Source organism: Strigops habroptila, chromosome 6, assembly GCF_004027225.2.
Source record: "Strigops habroptila isolate Jane chromosome 6, bStrHab1.2.pri, whole genome shotgun sequence".
NCBI lineage: Eukaryota > Metazoa > Chordata > Aves > Psittaciformes > Psittacidae > Strigops > Strigops habroptila.
In genome coordinates, this window is record NC_044282.2 from 38,627,086 (window position 1) to 38,646,634 (window position 19,549).

The 19,549-nt window shown below is 42.1% G+C and overlaps 1 protein-coding gene across 1 annotated transcript; it reads left to right on the top strand.

Annotated features, from left to right (window-relative positions):
* Positions 1-12,314: 12,314 nt before the first annotated feature.
* Positions 12,315-19,213, top strand: GCM1 (glial cells missing transcription factor 1). The gene is made up of 5 exons (XM_030491169.1): positions 12,315-12,515; positions 14,325-14,577; positions 15,520-15,632; positions 16,692-16,820; positions 18,725-19,213. Exons 1-5 carry the CDS (start codon positions 12,414-12,416, stop codon positions 19,211-19,213), a joined length of 1,086 nt encoding a protein of 361 aa, XP_030347029.1. The 5' UTR covers positions 12,315-12,413.
* Positions 19,214-19,549: the final 336 nt, after the last annotated feature.

A 19,549-nucleotide genomic window follows, 5' to 3' on the forward strand; every position in this document is an offset into this window, starting at 1 on the left:
TGCCCCCCAAGGACCACATCAAAGCTCACCTGTGCTGTAATGCGTAGAAGAAAAAAGTGACAATAGCCTGGCTTATTATCAGCACTACTGAACTACCCACCGTGTTAGTACCAGAGTGCTGCTTACTTGTACCTATCATCTTCTACAAAGATTCCATCAAATAGGGAACTGAGCTTTAAAGAAAGGCAAGTTATAAAGATGAAATAGAAAACAAAGCTGGAAGAGAAATGTTTTGCACACTTGGGGGTAAGGACAAAAAATGTTACTGAGGGCTTGCAGGTCATGTTTCTGGAGTTTCTTTCACCAAAGGAAGAGCCTGCTATCTCCTATTGAGGGAAATAAGGGCATTTATCAAAGATACATTGGTTGTCTTTGTCCAAGCTCTGCTGGATCACAGCCTGGAGATGCTGCTGCCCTCTGTGAAAGAGTCACAGCTGATGGGACCTACTACTTTTTCTGTTACTGATTACACGGTGTGCCAAACTATGCGTGTCATCTACTCTTAAACCGGCACGCCTTTCAAAGTCCTGACTGTCAATATCTGCTGCCTCCAAGCTTCAAGTGGTGTGGAAGACAGCTTTGCTCCTGCCCCAGGACACTTTGTCCTCCTGCTCTGTCAGAGCCCTGTGAGAACACTGCTGACTCCTTCCTGTAATTGCCTACAAGTGGCAAAGCCAAAGACTCCCAAGTGCAGAGGGTTTTTCTGTCCATAGACTGTAAAATACACAGATCTCTATCAGTTTAGTACTGTTAGAGAAGCAAAAGAACATGAAGGAGGACAAAGAAAACAAAATGGTCAGGGCAGCAGGCAGGTTGGGTGCGGTGCATTCTCATCCATGAGCACGGGGATTTAAGTGACTCACTGATACATCAACGCTGAGGCACAGGGAGCCTCTCCAGCATTTCCAGCTAAAGAGATCATTTTTTGTACTGAAATGATTCAGTGACCTTAAGAAGCAGCCAGAGGCTCTCTCTGGAGACTGCTGGAGAGGCAGAGTAATCTAATAGATGAGGAAAGTGCACTGAATACATCTTTTCTTGGTCTTGTTAATGATCTCAGCACACACAGCTCATTTCAGCTCGCTGAAAATAGTTGGCAAGTTGTTTCTGAGATTTTCAAGTCATTTTAGAGTTGGAACTCAGTAACCACTGAAAAGTATAAAGCGTAATTTAGTTGTGTAGTGTTTACTTTCCAATGTATTTTTGAGTTCTTTCATAACATAGGTGTCCATTTCTTATTTATCGAGGTCACTACAGAGCACTTTCCCTAAGAAAAATTCCCCCCCAGGGCAAAACTGGAAAAACATTGAGCATTTGGGCACAAACTGCACACAGCTTGGGGCAGAAAGAAGCAATTCAGCCAATCAGTGGGTTATGATGACTTTCAAAGTTTGTTATTCCAACTTTTAGAATTCTGGAACATTTTTTAAATTTCATGTAGCTGTGCTAATTATGAAGACACATCACATGAAATGGGAGCTAGTAATACCTAGAACAAGCAGATAATGTCTGACCCAGAAAAACTTGAGCACCTTATAAATGTGCCTGTCAAACTTGTACTTAGGAATTGCTGTTTCCAGTTCCCATATGATTCAGAAGGGAATTTGCCCTTTGCACAGCTCAGGTGACACAGCAATTCCTGAAGTTATACTGGAGCATCTACAGCACTGTGGGGCCCTCTGTGCCATCTCTGTGGAAACTGATGATTTCTCCAGATGCTGAAAGTCAGCCCAAGTCTTCTGCTGTTTGTAGACTACAGAAAAGCTCTGGTTTGCACACTAACGAAGAGCCAGTATCAAGGAAGAAAGGGAAGCAAGAAAATTAAAATCGGCAGCTGACTGCCCCATAGCATTTTAACCAGAGGTACTTACCAGGTCTGTTTAGCCAAGGAAGAGCTCAAAGGTGGTTGAAAGTAGTTTTACCTTGTGAACTTTCTCTGAAAGTTGTCAAAGACAGTGATAGAAAATGTACCAGAGCAATGCGTAAGGACATACTGTACATCCTGCACCTGCACAAAGCCCTTTCCCATCTTGTCCTCTGCTGTACCTCCTTGTTGTATAACGTAATGGGTATGATCTTAACAGTAGATGTTTATCCCAAATCCAGCCATTTATTTGATTATTTTCCCTAAGATGATGTTTGTTCTGAACGAGATGACTGATTAGGCTTTGGTTTTGTTCTCTGATTCTTCAAAGAATCAAAAGATTCTTTGAAGAGAGGCAGCTTTCCCTGAATGAGTAACCACTTAACCTTTGCATTCCAAGTAGTTTAATGTTTCTGGGTTTATTTGTTTGGGGATTTTTTACTGTTATGTGACTAATAGATGTTGTAGGGATTGCTATAGTCATGGCCAAAAAGTCCACTTGCACAAGTCCTTTATATACAAATAAGTGAGTTTTGTGGCTTAAAAAAAAAAAAAAAAAAGGCTTTGGTGAGCTCAGCTGTTGCCTGACAGCAGCAGTCTCCACCTCCAGGATGGTTACTCACTGAAGGCCTGATAGCCAATCCCAATGACCACTTCCCACATGTCCCTCAGAAAAGCTGCAGGACCAGGTCCTAATGCCAGTAGACAGAATTGCCCCTTTTCTTGATGTTGCTTTTCTCTTTTTCTGTACAAAACCTTGTAGGGATTCATTTCGGTGATTTGGCTGCGTAAAGGGATTACACATATTAGAAATCTTGTGTGCCTCAAATACGTGCCATAGCAGCAAGATTAGAAGACCTCATCTTTATGCACAAGGCAACTTACAAAAGCATCTCTTGCTTGTACTTGTTTAAAACTTACATATTTAAAGTATTTTACATTTTAAATAAGGAGGAGGATCATGAAAATGAAATGGGTGAACAGCAGCTAAGAATGGAAGTCATCACTTGCAAAGCCGGATGATTAAACTGCAGCAAATCCAGGTGGAAAGGAGAGAAGGCTCACCTGGTGAGGAGAGGGTAGTGGGAATTTGTGTCTGACCAGGGTGCAGGCAGCGTTCTTTCAAAGAAGGTATGAAACCTGCTGCTAGTTAGAGGCACAGGAACACCTCTATATTAGCAGCACTCCTGAAGATGTAATTCTTCATATGGAGCTTTCCAGATCAATTTGCTGCCCCTGTCAAGGTGAATTGGAGTCACGCACATACTCTGGAAGGAACAGAAAAGGACATCCTGACTTTCTTTGTCTTTCTCATTTTTCAAGAACTTCTGCTTAGCAGCCTTGAAGATATTCAGGAGAGGGGAAGGAGTGTTAAAAGCAATTTTCACTTGTGTATCAGCAACAATAAGAAAGTAAATTTTGCCACAGAATTAGACTATTCCCAAAAAAGCAACTAGTTAAAATGCAGCTAGAAGAAAGGTAATTCAGAAAGCAGGAGTAAAATTATTTTGGTCTCGGTGTTTTGGAGTGAGCTTTGCAGCACCACAGGTGCATTGTTTCCATAAGGTTAAGATGTATAAATAACACTATATAGCCGGTAGGAGTTCCTGTCAAACCCAGGCTGTGGGTGTCCCTGCAGGCTTCTGCCCAAACATGCATTTGCTGTCTTCCTGCTCCTGGTGGCCTCACAGAGGGGAACCGGTGTCATGATCTGGGGTTCCAGGACAGTCAGTGACAACTCAGTTTTGTTCGGTGCATGCTGTGCCATACCTTCTGTCCTTGGTCTCTGCTTTCCGGTGTCAATCTCAACAGCAAGATTTGTGCAGCCAGGACCATGCTGCACAGTGCCCTTCCTTGCTGCTGTCACAGCTGCAAGTCCAGGAGCTTTAGCTCAGTAACTTAGTGCAGAAAAAGTTGTTGGGATTCATCTTCGTGAAGAACAAATGGACAAGTGAAATGCAGAGAAGATGAAAGACAGGCTTGTCCTTCTGTGCTGATAGGAGCACAAGGTGTAAGGAAACCCAGTAATACTTATTAAACTCCCACTGCAGTTTGTGCTACAGCATGATAGCAGATACGTAGGCAATCACTGGCACATGTCATCAGATTACCAGAAAATTGCTGCACCATGTTATTAGATATGCTGAAAACTGTACTGTATTCAGTTTCAAAGGCAGGGTCCATCTTCTGAGAAGGAGGTGGTTTGTTCAGAGCAGACTCAGAACAACCTACAATACAATGCTGCTTATGTGGATGGCTTTTATAGCAAGGCTTGTCTGACATCCATCAAACTGAGCAGCAAGGCAGAAAGAAACTCTCCTTGTCACGATGTAGTACAAGACAGAAAAGCATAGCCAGCAGAACTAAATAACCTTGGCAGAGCAACCTGGTAATACAGCTGTACAGCTTCCACTACCTAGCCAACTACATTGCCTTATAGAGACATACCCAGCTTTCAGTGAGCTTGGGGTGCAGGTTGCATGAGTGCCTGACAAGGTAGTCAGTCATTCTGCAAACATGGCTCAATTAAGGCAAAAATGGGGAGGTCAGCCTTGGAGCTAATGTACAAACCAGTCATCCTGGGCTACTAGTTTTGCTGCCTATTATTCTTTAAGGAAAAAAAAAATATTGGAAAAGCTTTAGGTATTGTAGATATTATAGATACTTACTGTATTGTGCACTCTCCAGTTAGCTGGGGAATAGATGAGTGTGAGTGGAGAAAGAGAGCAGGGCAAGGGATGTGACATGGGGAACAATACTGCTGTCATCATTTTTAGGAAATTAATCTTTTAGTACATGAGGACTTTAGCTATAGCAGAGTCCACTGGATTTTTAGAGAACAAGATATTGTCTTGCACTGTTGGCTTATTTTATCGGACCAATGTCCTAATATGAGTCCCTGTTGCCAGTGAAACAAAGTCTGCAAGGTGGCTACCACAGCTAGGACCAGGAAGGGCCAGGAGAAAATACAGGGAAGATGCACAGGCCTTTTGTAGAGAAACTGTGGGTGCCCTCCTGCCCATGGGGATATTGCAGGAGTCAGACACCAGCTTAGAAGCCTGAGAAACTCATTTGTGCACCCTGCTCCTGTTGAGGTATGATAACAAGGACAGGCAAAGCTCATAAGAAGATAGACTTTTTCAAGCCAATCCTGAGAAAGAAATAAGCTTAGAAATGCACTAATGTGGTAGGTGGACAACGAATGAGAAAAGAGCATGTTGGTCGTAATTTTGACAAAGAGTCAATAATTACCACATCATCAGCACAGGCAGGGACTGCCTATGTGGGTGGACATATCCGTCTGGGCTTAACTTGTTTCCAGTCTTCATAAGGCAGAAGTGCAGCTGGTCTTCACCAAGTTTTGCTGGGAACCTACAGAAATAGATGCTGGGGACTGCTGTGAAGGCCAAGGAGAAAATGTCTGAATAGAGGATACTGGAGCAGCTTTGGTTGGGTTGGATCAGAGAGATTCCAAAGGGTGACAGAAACCATCTCAAGAGGCTATACCAGGGTGCCAAGCCTAGGCTTATAGCTGTATTCCTATCTTCTAAGACCAACAGATATAGGACCTGGAATTAAATAGATAACCAAGTGTAATCTGGCACTCCCAAAACTGGAAAAGACCTGATCTTGTGTCACGGTTATAATTTCCACTGATCCCTTGGATGCTGACCCCAGCCCAATTGGACAACTAGCTATGCTTTCTCAGGAGTAAAGTGAGCAATGCCCTGTTGCAAAGCAAGTAACCAGAATAAAACTCATTTTCTCCCATGAAGTGTTCCATTCAGTTGCCTAGACCAAATTAGTTAAAGCTTTATAATTCTACCTTAACAGTTGAGTCTATGAGACAATGTAGTCTGTAGAAAGGGGAACATAATGTGCACAAATGGTTACCACAGCAGCTGATTATACCAGAAACAGTGACTGTTCTGAAGTTAGGGCATGATTAACTGATAGGAATTTATTTTGGGATTACCTGCAGCTGAGGATGGATTCAGCTGGTATGATATTCCACCTGACCCTGGAGAAAAGAAGAGAGTGCTTTCAGAGATTACAGAAATGAGTCAGTTCCCACAACACAAAAATTAGAATGCATATTGCAACAACAGAGAGAGAACAAGGAAAACAATAATCACAGTGACATTTCAAATTCCTGTTCTGAAGCAGATGGACATGAAAGACAACTCATTTAGCAATTAGACATTCTTTAAATCACAAAAAGAAAAGCTACAGAATTGCAAGGAAGAGAAAAGCACCACGTTCAATAAGCAAGTGTTAATCCTTGAGATGAGATTTTGCGTGCATGTGACGTTCATGCCAGGCAGAACAAAATTAAATGTTCAGATGCAAAGGCAAGATGAGAAATTGAATACCAGATCAAGAGATAATATGAGTGAATGCACTAGACTTTGAAAACTAGCAAAATAAGAAAGGCCATAAACTAATTTTTATGTTACATTATAATACTGCCACTAAGATGATGTAATTTTTAAGCATAAGACCCACAAAAAGCATTCCAACTAAAACTTTAGGTAATCCACAGAAGCTGGAGATTTCAGCTAAAGCATGGGAATTTATTATCTTAGTGAAAATAAATAAATAAATATTAGGAGAGAGAGTTTATACAGTCAGCAAGATGCACAAGCTAAACCAAAATTTTATCCAGGCCTGAGTCCACCGCAGCATTCCAACATTAATGCTGTTATGATGTTACCATGATGGTTTTGCATCTGTGGAATAGCTATCATGAATTTTACTCCAGGAAGTAGATAGAATGGCCACAACATTACATGCTTTGCAAAATGTCTGGTATGTTAAGAGAAAAAAAATATAAAGAGATCAATAAAGCATACAGAAAGCTAGACTTCACTGCTAAAGCATCAGAGCTCACAGCTTTAATAAAGAGCTACTGACAAATAAAGTGAGACATCTATTTGCATACGCTCAGGCACCCAAATAGAAGATTAAAAAGAGCTCGGGATGCAGACCTTTCAGTTGGAGCTATGTTCTTCACATGGCAGAAGTAGATAGCATTTGATGCTAAAACACTTCCCTGGGACAAATAATAACAATAATTTTTTTAAAGTCTTCATAGATTATTCATACTATTCTGTTTAATAGTAAATTATACAACTACCAGGCTACCAGCTGAGAATATTGCTTGGGAGCTAATCCACAAGTGGACAAATATCAGTTTCCTCAAGAAGAGGGACTGAGATGCTTGGCAGAGAGATTCACTATAGGTGATATAAGTGTGTGGAGATGAAGCTCATGTGGCAGAGCCTCTGGCAAATCATGTCCACAACTTCATCTATCTGCTGAAACAGCTAGGGAAGTAAATAGAAAATGAAAAATGAGAATATTGCAGCTGACTGAAATATCATTCAATTGAGACAGAGGAAAAACTGAGATGATTGCAAGCCGTTGAGTTAGAGCAGCTCAAGAAATTACCATCCCACCAGCAGGACTTTAATACACCCTTAGTAAGGTGCTACAATGGTGATGTGTGTGCATCTCTGTTCTGTGCAATATAGGCAGGCAACACACAGTACCTCCCAAGTGGCCTGACAAAGCACCCTGAGAGTCTGTGCTGAGCAGTGACTTAGCCCCATGAGGGAAAAAGTGGTGAAACTATATATTTGTAGTCTGATAAAAAAAGAGTCTAAGACATTCATCAGTGCCTGACCTCTGAGGTGAATTCCAGGCTAATCTGTCTGGTTTATAATCTACAGTGTAGACATGTCTCTTTTGCATGATGGGACCATCACAGAACCCTGCAGAATATGTCATTTCAGACATTGAAAGAAGAATGGGGATAGGAAATTAAATGTTTAAATTTAAAAAAAAAATTTAAAAACTATTCAATGAATGTGACTGAAGCAGCAAATCTAGAAGAATTACACTACCTACATACAACTGACTTCTTATACAGAGCAGTCCAGAATTCAGAAATATGGTGACTGAACAAAAACATGGGATCATCAGCTATATCATCAGCATATCATCAGTTCTGATATCCAGGGCATTACCAAGGCCATTTTCAAGAAAAGAATTAAAAGAAAACAAGGGGCAGGGGGGGAGGGGGACACCAAAAAAAAAAAAAACCAAATCAAAACAACCAAGAATTTAAAAATACTTCCATGTCAAAATACAGCAATTTTTCTTTCAAAGAGGCAGACCACAGGGGCAAAGCTTTCACTTTTGGATACTGAACAGCAAAGACAGCATAAAGCATGTCAAATAATGGTGAATATAGATGCAACCAAGTTGAGGATATGTCAGGGCCATCTGGGAACAAAAGCTTGTCTCCAGAAAATGAGCAGCATCCCCAGTGCACTTTTGCACAGGCCAAAACCGTGTTCTCATTACAAGTGACACCTCCATTTGTAGTGCTCCATGTCTAGGAGTTTAATCATATTACTTCATCCTGCTGTCACAGCTGATCAAATAGCAAGGCTGAACTGGAGGATTAAATTGTTATTTTTAAGTCTAGAGAATGTATTTGTAAAAATAATAATAAAAAAAATTAATTGTCAGGCCAATCCAGAGAAATATTGCACAAGGATATCAGTAGCACCTTGGTGCACAGAGTTATCATCCAAACCTGCATGTTCCTCAGTTCCTGCAGTGCAGCACCATGAAACTCTGCAGTAGTAAAAGGAGAACTGAAGAAGGGTGAGAGGCATGCAAAGGCCAAAACCTGCAGTGAAGGAGAGGCAGGAGAGCTCCCATCAGCAGGAAGAACTTCTCAGTGTCAGGATAATTCAGCCCATGTAAAGGGCCATTGACTACACCTGAGATCAGTTAAAGGTTAACCTCACTGAAAGATGAGACCAAAGAGAGAAAAAAGAAGACTGGTGGGAGCACTGACAAAAGCACCTTCTTTGTGTGGTGGTAAAACAGTACAAGTAAGGAGCATGATCTGGTCACTGCTCTGTAATTGCCTACAATCACGTGTTCCTGCCATCAGATACTGTCCTTCAGCAGAGCCTGGCGGCCTACGACAGCAGTGGGCAACCTCTGCAGGGGCAGCTGCTTTCCCCAGGCATGGCTTTGCAGGGTTGCACAGCACTCTCCAGAGCATGAGCCTGAATGCAAGAAGCTTTTTAGGGCTCCAGGGCTTTTTCCAGTCCTTCTGTTGTAGATGACTGCTGAAGAACTCTTTACATCTATCTGTGGTTTCCATCTGTGGTTATGGTCTGCAAGATTGTCCTTCCAAATCAGACCTTACAGATTATATTGAATTAATTTAACCTATAAATTGGTAATACATGTAATCTCTATTAATAATCCATAATCTTTTTCCTAAGTGGTCAACACAAAGTTCTTCTAAGAAAAATAGAAGAAACCTTCCTAATCCTTGCTTGTTAAAACCTTTTGTAAGTCTCAAAATGAGGCTTAATATCTCTTTCTAAATGTATTATATTTCAGTTGTTACACAGATATAAGTATTAAATAGTAGATCTTCAAATATTATTTCTTTCCTATGTTTTAGATCTCTTTTTCAGTCTTGCCTTGTGTTCAACGTTCATGACATACTACAGAAAAACTAGTAATAATGCTGTAGTAGAAGAGTCTAAAGAAATAAGTGGGGCAAGTGTCATAGGGAGAGGAAATAGTTTTCATTAGACAAACCGATACTAATAATATAGTGAATGAAAAACGCATTTCTTTGCCTCATTTTTGAATTTGCCAGTTATTTTCACTCTGTGCCCCTGAGCTCTTAGGCAGTAAAATGAAAAGCACTCCCTGCTTCTTCTACACCCTTCCTGTGTTTTAGGTCATTTTTATAATGCCCTTGCTTATATGTCTCTTTTCTAAACTGAACAATCCCTATTTTTATGGGGTTTCTATGCCTTTAGCCCTTTCTCTTTCTGTGAAGAACTGGTCTTTTTGCACAGTATCGTAAGTGACAAGTGAGTGACGGTCTGTGAATTGGTAATACCACAGGTTATTGTATGGCACTTCACTGCAGCCTTTCTGTATTCCAACAGCCTGGTTACTTTTTGTCTTGTGTTTGTGGAACTGCCCATACGGATCCCTTGGTCACTTCCATGAGTTAATTGAGAGCAATTCTGTAAGACAAAGAAATACTTTAAATATTACCCTTCTACACATGGATTATTTTGTCAGGGTGAAATATAAGTAAATTCTTCTGAAGGATTAATTCAGATACATTTTTGTAGTCTGTGCATTTTTTTCTCCCTTTCTGTTTCCTCTCTTCCATGTCATGGAAGAGAGCAATACATAAAACATTAAACATCAGACCAAAACCAGAACTTGCTATACCCCACTGTTCACCTTCTGTATTGGTGAGAGTTTACTAGGAACAAGAAAACAAAAATAAATCAAAAGGCAGAAAAAGAACTACGTTCACCGTTTTTCAAGCACAATGGATTGCGCCACATTCCAGTGCCAAACAGTGGCGCTACTTACATCGTTCCTTCTTAATATAGTAATTCCCATTTTTCTTACATGTATTTTTCCAAATCAAAATAATTTCACATTGTATCTAAGAGGAGCAGAACAGTTTGTTCTGAGGAAGGCAAGGCAAGGCAAGGCATGGGGAAGAAAAAAAGAGAGCAGAAAAGAGGAGAGGAGAAAAGAAGAGGAGAGGAGAGGAGAGGAAATAGAAAAAAATATTTCAGACCTTATCATTTCTAAAGATGCTAGACTTCAGTAATGATTAAAGCTACACAAATAACAATCAGAAATTTAACACGCCACATCATTCTGTAATTATCAAAGTTTCTGCTATTATTTCAGCCTTTGCCTGCAAATAGCTAAATTGCAACTTCATTTTTTTGTGCGTATTACTATGAAATTACTTGTGTCTTTCATTAGTCTTCAAGGTGATATTTAATTATTGTTTTCTTTCTATCAATATAGCATAGAAGAATAAATATTCCATTTTCTCTGATAAAAATGAAATTAAAATACAATTTCTAACACATGTAATTTTGAAAAGTAATTTTAAAAGCAATGAGACTATCATTTTGAATTACATAACAAATCATTTCATGTTTTAGAGCACACAATAGTCAAGGATCATTTGTTTAGTAAATTCATCTCAATATTCCAATGCAGCTCATATTTTGTTTGTCCTGACTTACTATCTCCATCTTCATTGTAGCGCAATATGCAAATGTTTCTTGCAGCTGTTTGTATTTCTGAGCAGTGATGTTCCCTTCTCCTCTGGTTTAATATCTCATTTGAACCTGTGATGGGTTAGTTGCCCTCCAAGAACAAGCCAGCCTCAGATCAAATTCCTGAGTGCACCAGGCACCCCTCTTTGGGGTCTTCTTTCATGGGGGATGCTCTTCCATACCCTTCTTTCTCCTCCACCGCCACAGCCTGAGCCACAGTGTGGGGCAGCAGAACTTTGACTATGCAGCCAGAGCACCACGCAGCTGAATGTCTCAAAGTGCTCTGCAAATATCTGGAAACTCTTGCTTTAAAGGTGATAATACAATATGTGAAATTAAGATCACAAGTATTTTGTAATGCGTAAACTAAGGACATGAGGCTAAGTCACTTTCCAAAGGCCATGCATATGCAGAGCTAGAAATAACAATAAAATAAATTATGCTTAATAAGGTCTATGAGATAGAATAGCATCAAGTATATTTTATTCCTTCCACTGCTCAGTAGTCTTTAACAAACCCTTGTTATAAATTGCAGTGACCTTCCTGGAACCACTAAAGCTTTCCCAGTTTCCATACAGAGAAAACTGGCCTGTTCATTTTCTGATTTGCCTTTTCTCTCCTTGTCAAAAGAAAAGAAACTCCAAAACTTTTTCATGCATGGGATCCCTGAGGATACGGTATGAAGCTTTTCAGGTACTGAAATTTGGAGTAAGGCAACTGCCTACTTTACAGGATTTTGGGCAAAAAAATGTTTGTTTTAACAAACATACCTTGGTGGGTTTTTTACTTCAGGCTGCTGTTGAAATAGGAAAACACAGGTAGCCCAACCCTTCATGTAACTGGTAGGTTCTCAGAGATTACAGCAATATTTGAAATAGTTGAGTGCCATTTCACCTGAAATGATGTAGCAGCCCCCTCTTGTTGCTCACCTTTATCATGTGTGATGTGTGAAATACCTAAAGGGAAAGCAGCAACTCAAAGAGCCCTTAGCAGCCATTCTGTTCAATCAGTTTGGCTCTGGAAATATTAAGCCAGAATCGGATCAGATGTACAAGGAGCCTGTGAGCAGAGTTACATGACTATAAACATGGTATGAGAAGACACTGAGGAAAACAAAACAGATGACAAAGGCACGATCTGCTTGCTGTTAACACTGCCTCTGTAACATCACAGGCTATCTCTAAGCTATATTTTCCACTGCATTGCCAGCTTGCAAAACTTTTAATGGAACAAGTTTTTCTGGCAGAAGAACACTGATTTTTATCTTTAATGAGCAGCCTCTCTATCATCTAGCTCCAGGAAACAGCTTCCTGGTTGTAAACTGCCTGAGAGTGCTGACAGCCAGTGAACTTCAAAAGCAGCCAGGAAAACCTTTCTCGCTAACTTTGGGAAGGAATTCAAAAATGCTGAAAGGTGCAGATGATGTTGTTATGGAGCATGAGGACTCTGCTTCCCGGCATGGAGAAATGACAAGTTGGGATATCAATGACATCAAACTTCCCCAGGTATGTGTCTGTGTCTTAGAAATGTATAAAGTTCTGACCAGTCATCTGACCGCTTCATCGCTGATCTTCAATACTTAGTCATCTATGCCTCATTGCCTTTATTCTCTTTGCCACCTTCAGGTATGGGACAGCGTTTTACTGAAAAGCTAGAAAGCCTTGAGCAAATATTGAAGGTTCCATGCATTGTTCCTTAAATGTATTATTGAAAGACCTGCTGATACATAAAAAATAGTAATGCTGCAGATGCGTTGTCTTTCTAGTCCATTGGTGGATGAGGTGCAGAGAAAGCGGGGGGGGGGGGGGGGGAATCTCCTGCTGTGAGTGCTGAATTAGAGATGTCCAGGACTTGCTTTTTGCCCTGGGTAGTGTTTTATGAGAAGTGAGCACAGCACCCATGACTGTTTTGCAATTCTGGGTGCTCAGCCTTGCTGCAGCTTGGGCTCTAGGCAGGTGGGCTGGCTTTCCACATGCAGGCTACATATGAGCACCTAGGAAAAGCTTTGGTTCTGCAGAGATTTGCTGAGAGGCAGAATAGTGATCTTTTCATCCCTCAGTCCTTTTCTAGTCCTCTTATCTAAAAATTTCAACCATGCTCTCCACGGAAAGCCCACAGCACCCTGCATGCAAACATCATCTCCATATCCCTCAACTCAACATATTTGTGCCAGATTCTTCCTGCTGCAATCCTTCAACACCCAGTTCTGCCTTTCACCTCCTAACTCTGCCTTCTTACCTTATCTCAGTCTCTTCCCTACTGTGCCACTGCTGTTCATGCAAAACCTCCGTGTTCCAGGCTGCCTCCTTCCCTTCCCTCCACTCCAAGGTCACCTTCACCTGCAGTTCAGTCTGTAGGCTTGCTCCACACCCTTCCCTACACTATCTGGTGGCTCTAGAGGGAGCACAGGAGTTTTTTCAGTTGATGTTCTTGCTGCTGCAATGGCTCTCAGTGGCTGGGATCAGCAATTTTAAGGACATTCCTAATAAGTTTTACACTCCTACAAGATCGTTTACCTCAAAACCACTATGGATAGGTTAGGTGCTTTGCAACTTATGCATTTCACTGTGTTGACTGTACCAACTGAGGTGATGTGTGCTTGGTCCCTTGTTTGTTTGTTGTTTGGGTTTTTTCCATTGAGATTTATTTGTATTTTTCTTTACAGTGTTGTCCTTTGGTTTTGTAGCTTAGTCCATAGCAGTGAAAATAAAACCTGACCAGGATGCCAGATTTCTTTGTTTTGGACTTCAGAAAAATCACCATGGAAGTCTTTCACAGCAAAAGGCCAAAACAAACCAAAGTCCAGAACTAAACACCCACCTAAATGTGGGCATAGTCTCCATCTGATTCAGTATTTGCCCTTCTTCCAGTCAACTGAGTCAAATCAAGCCACATGATTCAGTGTAACACTGCTGCAAATAGCCTGAAAGGCAAAGCAGGATGTCTGCTATAAAAGGCTAACAGTAGTTAGTCAGGTGGTGACTGCTGCCTGCAAGGAAAGTATCTGCTATTTTACGTCAGGCACCTCACCTTCCTCTCCCAGGTAGGTCCTGTACTGAGCTGGACCCATGGATGAGTGAGAACAACCTCCTGGCCAGGCTTTCCTGATGCTTTGGGGCTCACAGGGAGCCATGGGGAGCTGTGGCTTTTCTGCCTTCTCTCCACTGTTCCGTCCTGCCAACCAACATCACCTGACAGGGTGCTGGATTCACCTAGGCTAGAGGACACCCAGCAGAAGACCAGGTCTGCTGGGCTCTTGCACAAGCTCTTCTCTTCCTCAGCCTAAAACATCGCTTGCTTTGGTCTCTCCACAGGATGTAAGACAGATAGATGGGTTTCAAGAATGGCCAGATTCCTACGTAAAGCATATCTATAGCTCAGAAGATAAAAACGCTCAGAGGCATCACAGCAGCTGGGCAATGAGAAACACCAACAACCACAACTCTCGCATCTTAAAAAAGTCCTGCCTTGGGGTGGTGGTCTGTGGCAATGACTGCTCAACCTTGGATGGGAGGAAGATCTACCTAAGACCAGCCATATGTGATAAAGCAAGGCAAAAACAACAGCGTGAGTATGAGCATGGCTGTTCATTATATGGCAGTTCATAAGTGAACACTACACAAAAGAAATCAAACTAGAGGATTCCCTTGAGATTGTCCAACCTTTCAGCTGCCATTCCTTATATTCAAATGCAACTCTTAATTTTAGAACAATGCCTTTTACATTTCTTACTTTTGGGGCAGGAGTTGTTTGCTTAGCAGGGTGGTCTTGCTTTTTTCTTTTTTAATCTCTATTTCTGATGGCTGGAGATTGATTCCCAGCCTTCTCAGGCCTATGACTGAGGCTACTGAGAAAGCTGTGCAGTGCAGGCAGCTTCCTGCTGTGCTGTGCCTACTGACCTTCATTATTGCATGGGCCCAAAAGTAACTCAGGAGACAAGTCTTGCAGGAAAGAAGTTGATCATAAATTATGACGACTGGAAAATAGTCATTTCACTGGAGCAGCACACTGAAAATAAAGAACATGAGCTACACGCACTTTTTTAATGAGACCATTCCAAACAATTGTTGACTGTTCAATAGAGCTAGCACATACTGATTTCTGGATCTGACGAACATTTTGGCTAAAGAGAGGTGTTGCTCAAGCAATTGCTGAGGTCAGAATGATATCCTCTATCAAAATCAGACAAGAACACATGAAATTCTGGACACCGCCAAGTTAAAAAACTAAAACAGACCATGATAATAAATGCAAAAAATGATAATAAAGCTATAATAGAAATAATTTTTGCCAATTATATTTAATACTGGAACAGAATAAAGGCAATTATTAGTTTGCTTATAGTGGTTTTTGGTTACGTTTGAAAGTTTTTTTAGCATAGTTTTTTCTCAGTGTAATTTCTAAGCCCCAAAACAGAATTTGCAATCCACTACCAAGGAGCCATTGTACCACATGGGAGTCATCTGATCAGTGTCATATAGAAAATATTTCCCACCATCTTTGTTCCAGGAAAATGCTGTCCAAACTGCAACGGGCCCCTGCGGCTCCTTTCCTGCCGAGGCCACAGGGGTTACCCAGTTACCAACTTCTGGAGGCATGAAGGACAATTCATATTTTTTCAGGTTGGTATAAAATTACCTTACACTGTCCAAGTTAATTTTAAAGACTGCTTTTCAAGATTGATTAAGGACAGGTTTTGTTCCAACAAATAAAGGTCATTGAATATGACAAGATCAAATGACTGTAAGGAGAAAAATTTTCTCAATGAGTGGACAAGGTCCCAAGCAGCCTGATCTAACCCTGAAGTTAATCCTGCCTGAGCAGGAGGTTGAGCTAGACCTCCAGAGCTCCCTTCCAACCTAAATTAGTCTATGCTATTGTGATTCTCCAGCATATTAGATTTTTCGCTTAGGCTCCCATGAAAACCTCTTGATTTTGAATCACTTTGCTTCAGGTACATAGAAACCAACAAAGTCTCAGAAAATCAGAAATGCCATGTTATCTCAATCTTTTCTCCCAGGCACCATGCATAAGCATGAGGCTATCTTAGAGTAGGAAACAGTTCTACCCAAGTGACTGTCTATGGAAAATGCCGTCTGTGTGTTATATGTAACAGTAAAGAATTTCTTCCTAATATCTAATCTAAATCTACCCTCTGCCAGTTTAAAGACATTCCTCCTTGTCCTATCACTAAATATCCTTGCAAAAAGTCACTCTCCAGCTTTCTTGTAGGCCCCTTTAGGTACCGGAAGGCTGCTCTAAGGTCTCCCTTAAGCCTGCTCTTCTCTACATTGAGCAAGCCCAACTCTCTCAGCCTGTCTGCATACCAGAGATGCTCCAGCCCTCTGAGCATCTTCATGGCCCTCCTCTGGACTCCCTCAAGCAAGTCCACGTCCCTCCTATGTTGGGGACTCCAGAGCTGAACGCATTACTCCGGGTGGGATCTCAAAAGAGTGGAGTAGAGGGGGAAGATCCCCTCCCTCGACCTGCTGGTCATGCTTCTTTTGATGTAGCCCCGGATAAGGCTGGTTTTCTGCGCTGCAAGCGCACATTGCCTTATTAAATACAAAGTGTTAAATCAGGCCATATGTGTGGTTTTGGCCTGTGCTACAAATTCTGCTCCCTTAAGGCTAATAACAAGGTTGTTTCTAAGTTGAACGTATCATAATTACTTTCTAAAGTCCAAAGGAGCTCATGACCATCCACGTCCAGAAACAAAATTAGAAGCAGAAGCAAGAAGATCAACCCAAAAAGCACAAACAGCTTTTTCTCCATCTTCTCCAAGATTAAAAAGAATACAGGAGATTGAGGTAACTTTTATTATCAATCTATGAAATTGTGAGGTCAGTGATCCATGGTTTGAGGCATGGTGGAGGCTATCTGGCTTTGGGTCTGTGTGAGACCAGGCTTTACACCTCCGCATTCTGCCTCCCCGTGATCAGTCCAAGAAAGAGCAGGGCTATCCTGAGCATCCTGCCTGATCATCCACTGCCAGCACATCTTGCCTGGAGCCTCTTCGGGCATGATGGCAGCACAACTTTACATTTATACTGTTGAACAAAGCAGGGCTGGAGGACAAACTCAGTCATGTCACTGTTCTCATGGTCCCTGCCATGGATTTGACCAGTGCTAACTTGTGTTCCAAGATAACATGCCCTGGCACAGGTCAGGAGGACAGCATGTGCCAGGGACCGTTTCCTGGCAGATTTTGGACCAGGTTGCATCAAGTGACAGAAGTGCCTGGGAACAGAAGTGCCTGGGAACATGAGCATAAGAAAAAGCAGCTGAGCCACTGTGTGAATTTCTAGCAAATACAGAAACAATGATTTTCATGTCAATGGTTTAATTCTGTTCCCATGAACACTAGAATAGTCTTGAGCTAGATGTTACTTAGCCACGTGGCTTTTTTAATTTATACCTGAGCCTACTGATCTTACTGAGGTCAGTTTCCTCTAGACATGTCTTCTTCCTTCCCTTCCTACAACAGCTTCCTGGTGTTTTCACTTTCAAACATGTGGGAGTAGAAACAGACCAAAGATGTCTTAAATACCTAATTATAGAGCCTGCTGTTCAGCTGGTCTGACTCTGTGCTGTTGGAGTGATACTATTTACTTTCAGCTGGCTTTCCTGTTGATGGCTCTCCAGCAGGTTTTTTGGGGGTAAATAACCCATCATATTTGTGTTCTGCCAAGATTGGCTGTGATACGACTAACTCCAGAGTGTGATTTGACATGTAGAATCTGTGTCACTGAATCTGCAAAAAGTCTTCTGAAAAGATTTGATTTTCATGTGCTCACAAGAGACAAGGGAGGAAAAGAATGAGAGCCCAAAATAGAGCAAGTGATACACAGGATGTTTTCCCTATGGCATCAGCCGGTCTTTAGCTGAAGGTGGGCTGGGTCCTACATCAGGTTGTTGGAATTTCTTCTCATGGTGAGTGGAGGACAGCTGAAAGGAGCTTTGCTAGTCTGGCAGTCAGCAAAATCACTATAATTAAATGGATGCAAAAGCAGAATTACAAAGAAGAGAGACCTGTAGGTACTCATCAAAAATGGTAGCAAAGAATGAGTGTTCTGAAAGGAAGTACAGTTTGCAAAATTATAATCCAATAATTAGGGCAATTAAGGAAGTTGTGAAATATCCAGAACGAAAGACCCGGAAAGATAATTCTCGTGTGCTGCTCCCTCCCTGAACGAAATTTCTGTTTGTGAGGTAAAAAAATGTAAAGTCAGGAAAATTTATCAATTAGAAATAGACTTAGAGTCTTGAAAATTTGAAGCATAATATTATCGCAGTGAAAAGATCACTTCAGAACAATCAGTTGAAAACATCATACGTAGCTTTTACAGACTCCATAGGAAAAAAGGAATCTGTGGTGTCACATGTACTAGCGTAATTTAATTTTCAGGTGCTTCTTTAATATATGCTGGCAGCGGAAGACAAGGGCTGCGAATGCAAGGGCTAACAATTCTTTCGGTGTAAAACAGGCTTTGAGCAAAATCTGGTGAAATAAACCCAGATCCGTGAGCTGGGAGCGCTGTTCGGTTTGCCCCTAAAGCCCACTGGCACTACCCCACAAGGAGGTTCTGCTACAGCGCCTGCTTCATTACCTGCATTAATGGAATGCATTCACAAGTGTCTCATACAGGATGGGTGTTATGTCATGTTGCCAGACTACTACTTGTTTTGCTAAACCACGCTGTGCTTTCCCAAGTCTCTGACAGGTGCAGTGCTGACACAGGAGGCTCTGCCTTTTCTTCTCTCCAAGCCGGACGCTCACCTGCTACCAGATAATTTCAGGGGACACATAAGCAAAAGCTCCCGGGAGCCAGTTCTGGGCAGCTGCTCTGGGTGGCCGCCATACTCCAGAACCGGGGAGGACATGGGCTCCGGAGAGGTGCCGGCCTGGAGCAGGAGCCCGGCCCTCAGGAGCACCCCCGGCACCGGGAAGCCTGGTGGTGGCCCTGCTGCCCCCTGCGCAGCCCCTTCCCCCCAGCACTGCGCCCAGTCCGGCACCCAGCACGCCCTGCCCATGGCGAAGGATGGACATGGCCCCTTCAGGTCTAGCACTGGTCCTTTCGGGGATGGATCCTGTGAGGACAAATCCCTACTGGCCTACAGCGGCGGCTGCCACCCTCTGCCGCCCTACCCTGTGCCTCAGGGAAGCCCCTGCCCCATGGCAAGTGGGACACAGCACCACTGACAGTTCTCGGCGCCTCCAAGGGGAAGTGAAGGACATGAGAGTGAGGGAGGGCACTATGTGGGTCTCAACTACGGCAACGATGACATGGTTTTTAACCTGTACCCATTACGGTGACCGTGTTTAAATGTCCTCTCCACCTCCTCCTCTGGCAGCGGGCCTAATTCTCCATCCCTGTTGCAATGCAGATATGAAAGTGCTACCATGCCGACTCCCACTTTAGCTCCTCTTGCAGGGCTCAGAAGGGGCTTTCATACCTGAAGACTTGTATTTGTTCGGGTTTTTTTTTAATGTTTTATTTTCCCCACTATTTCATTGGTTTAATAAAAGGCATCAGCT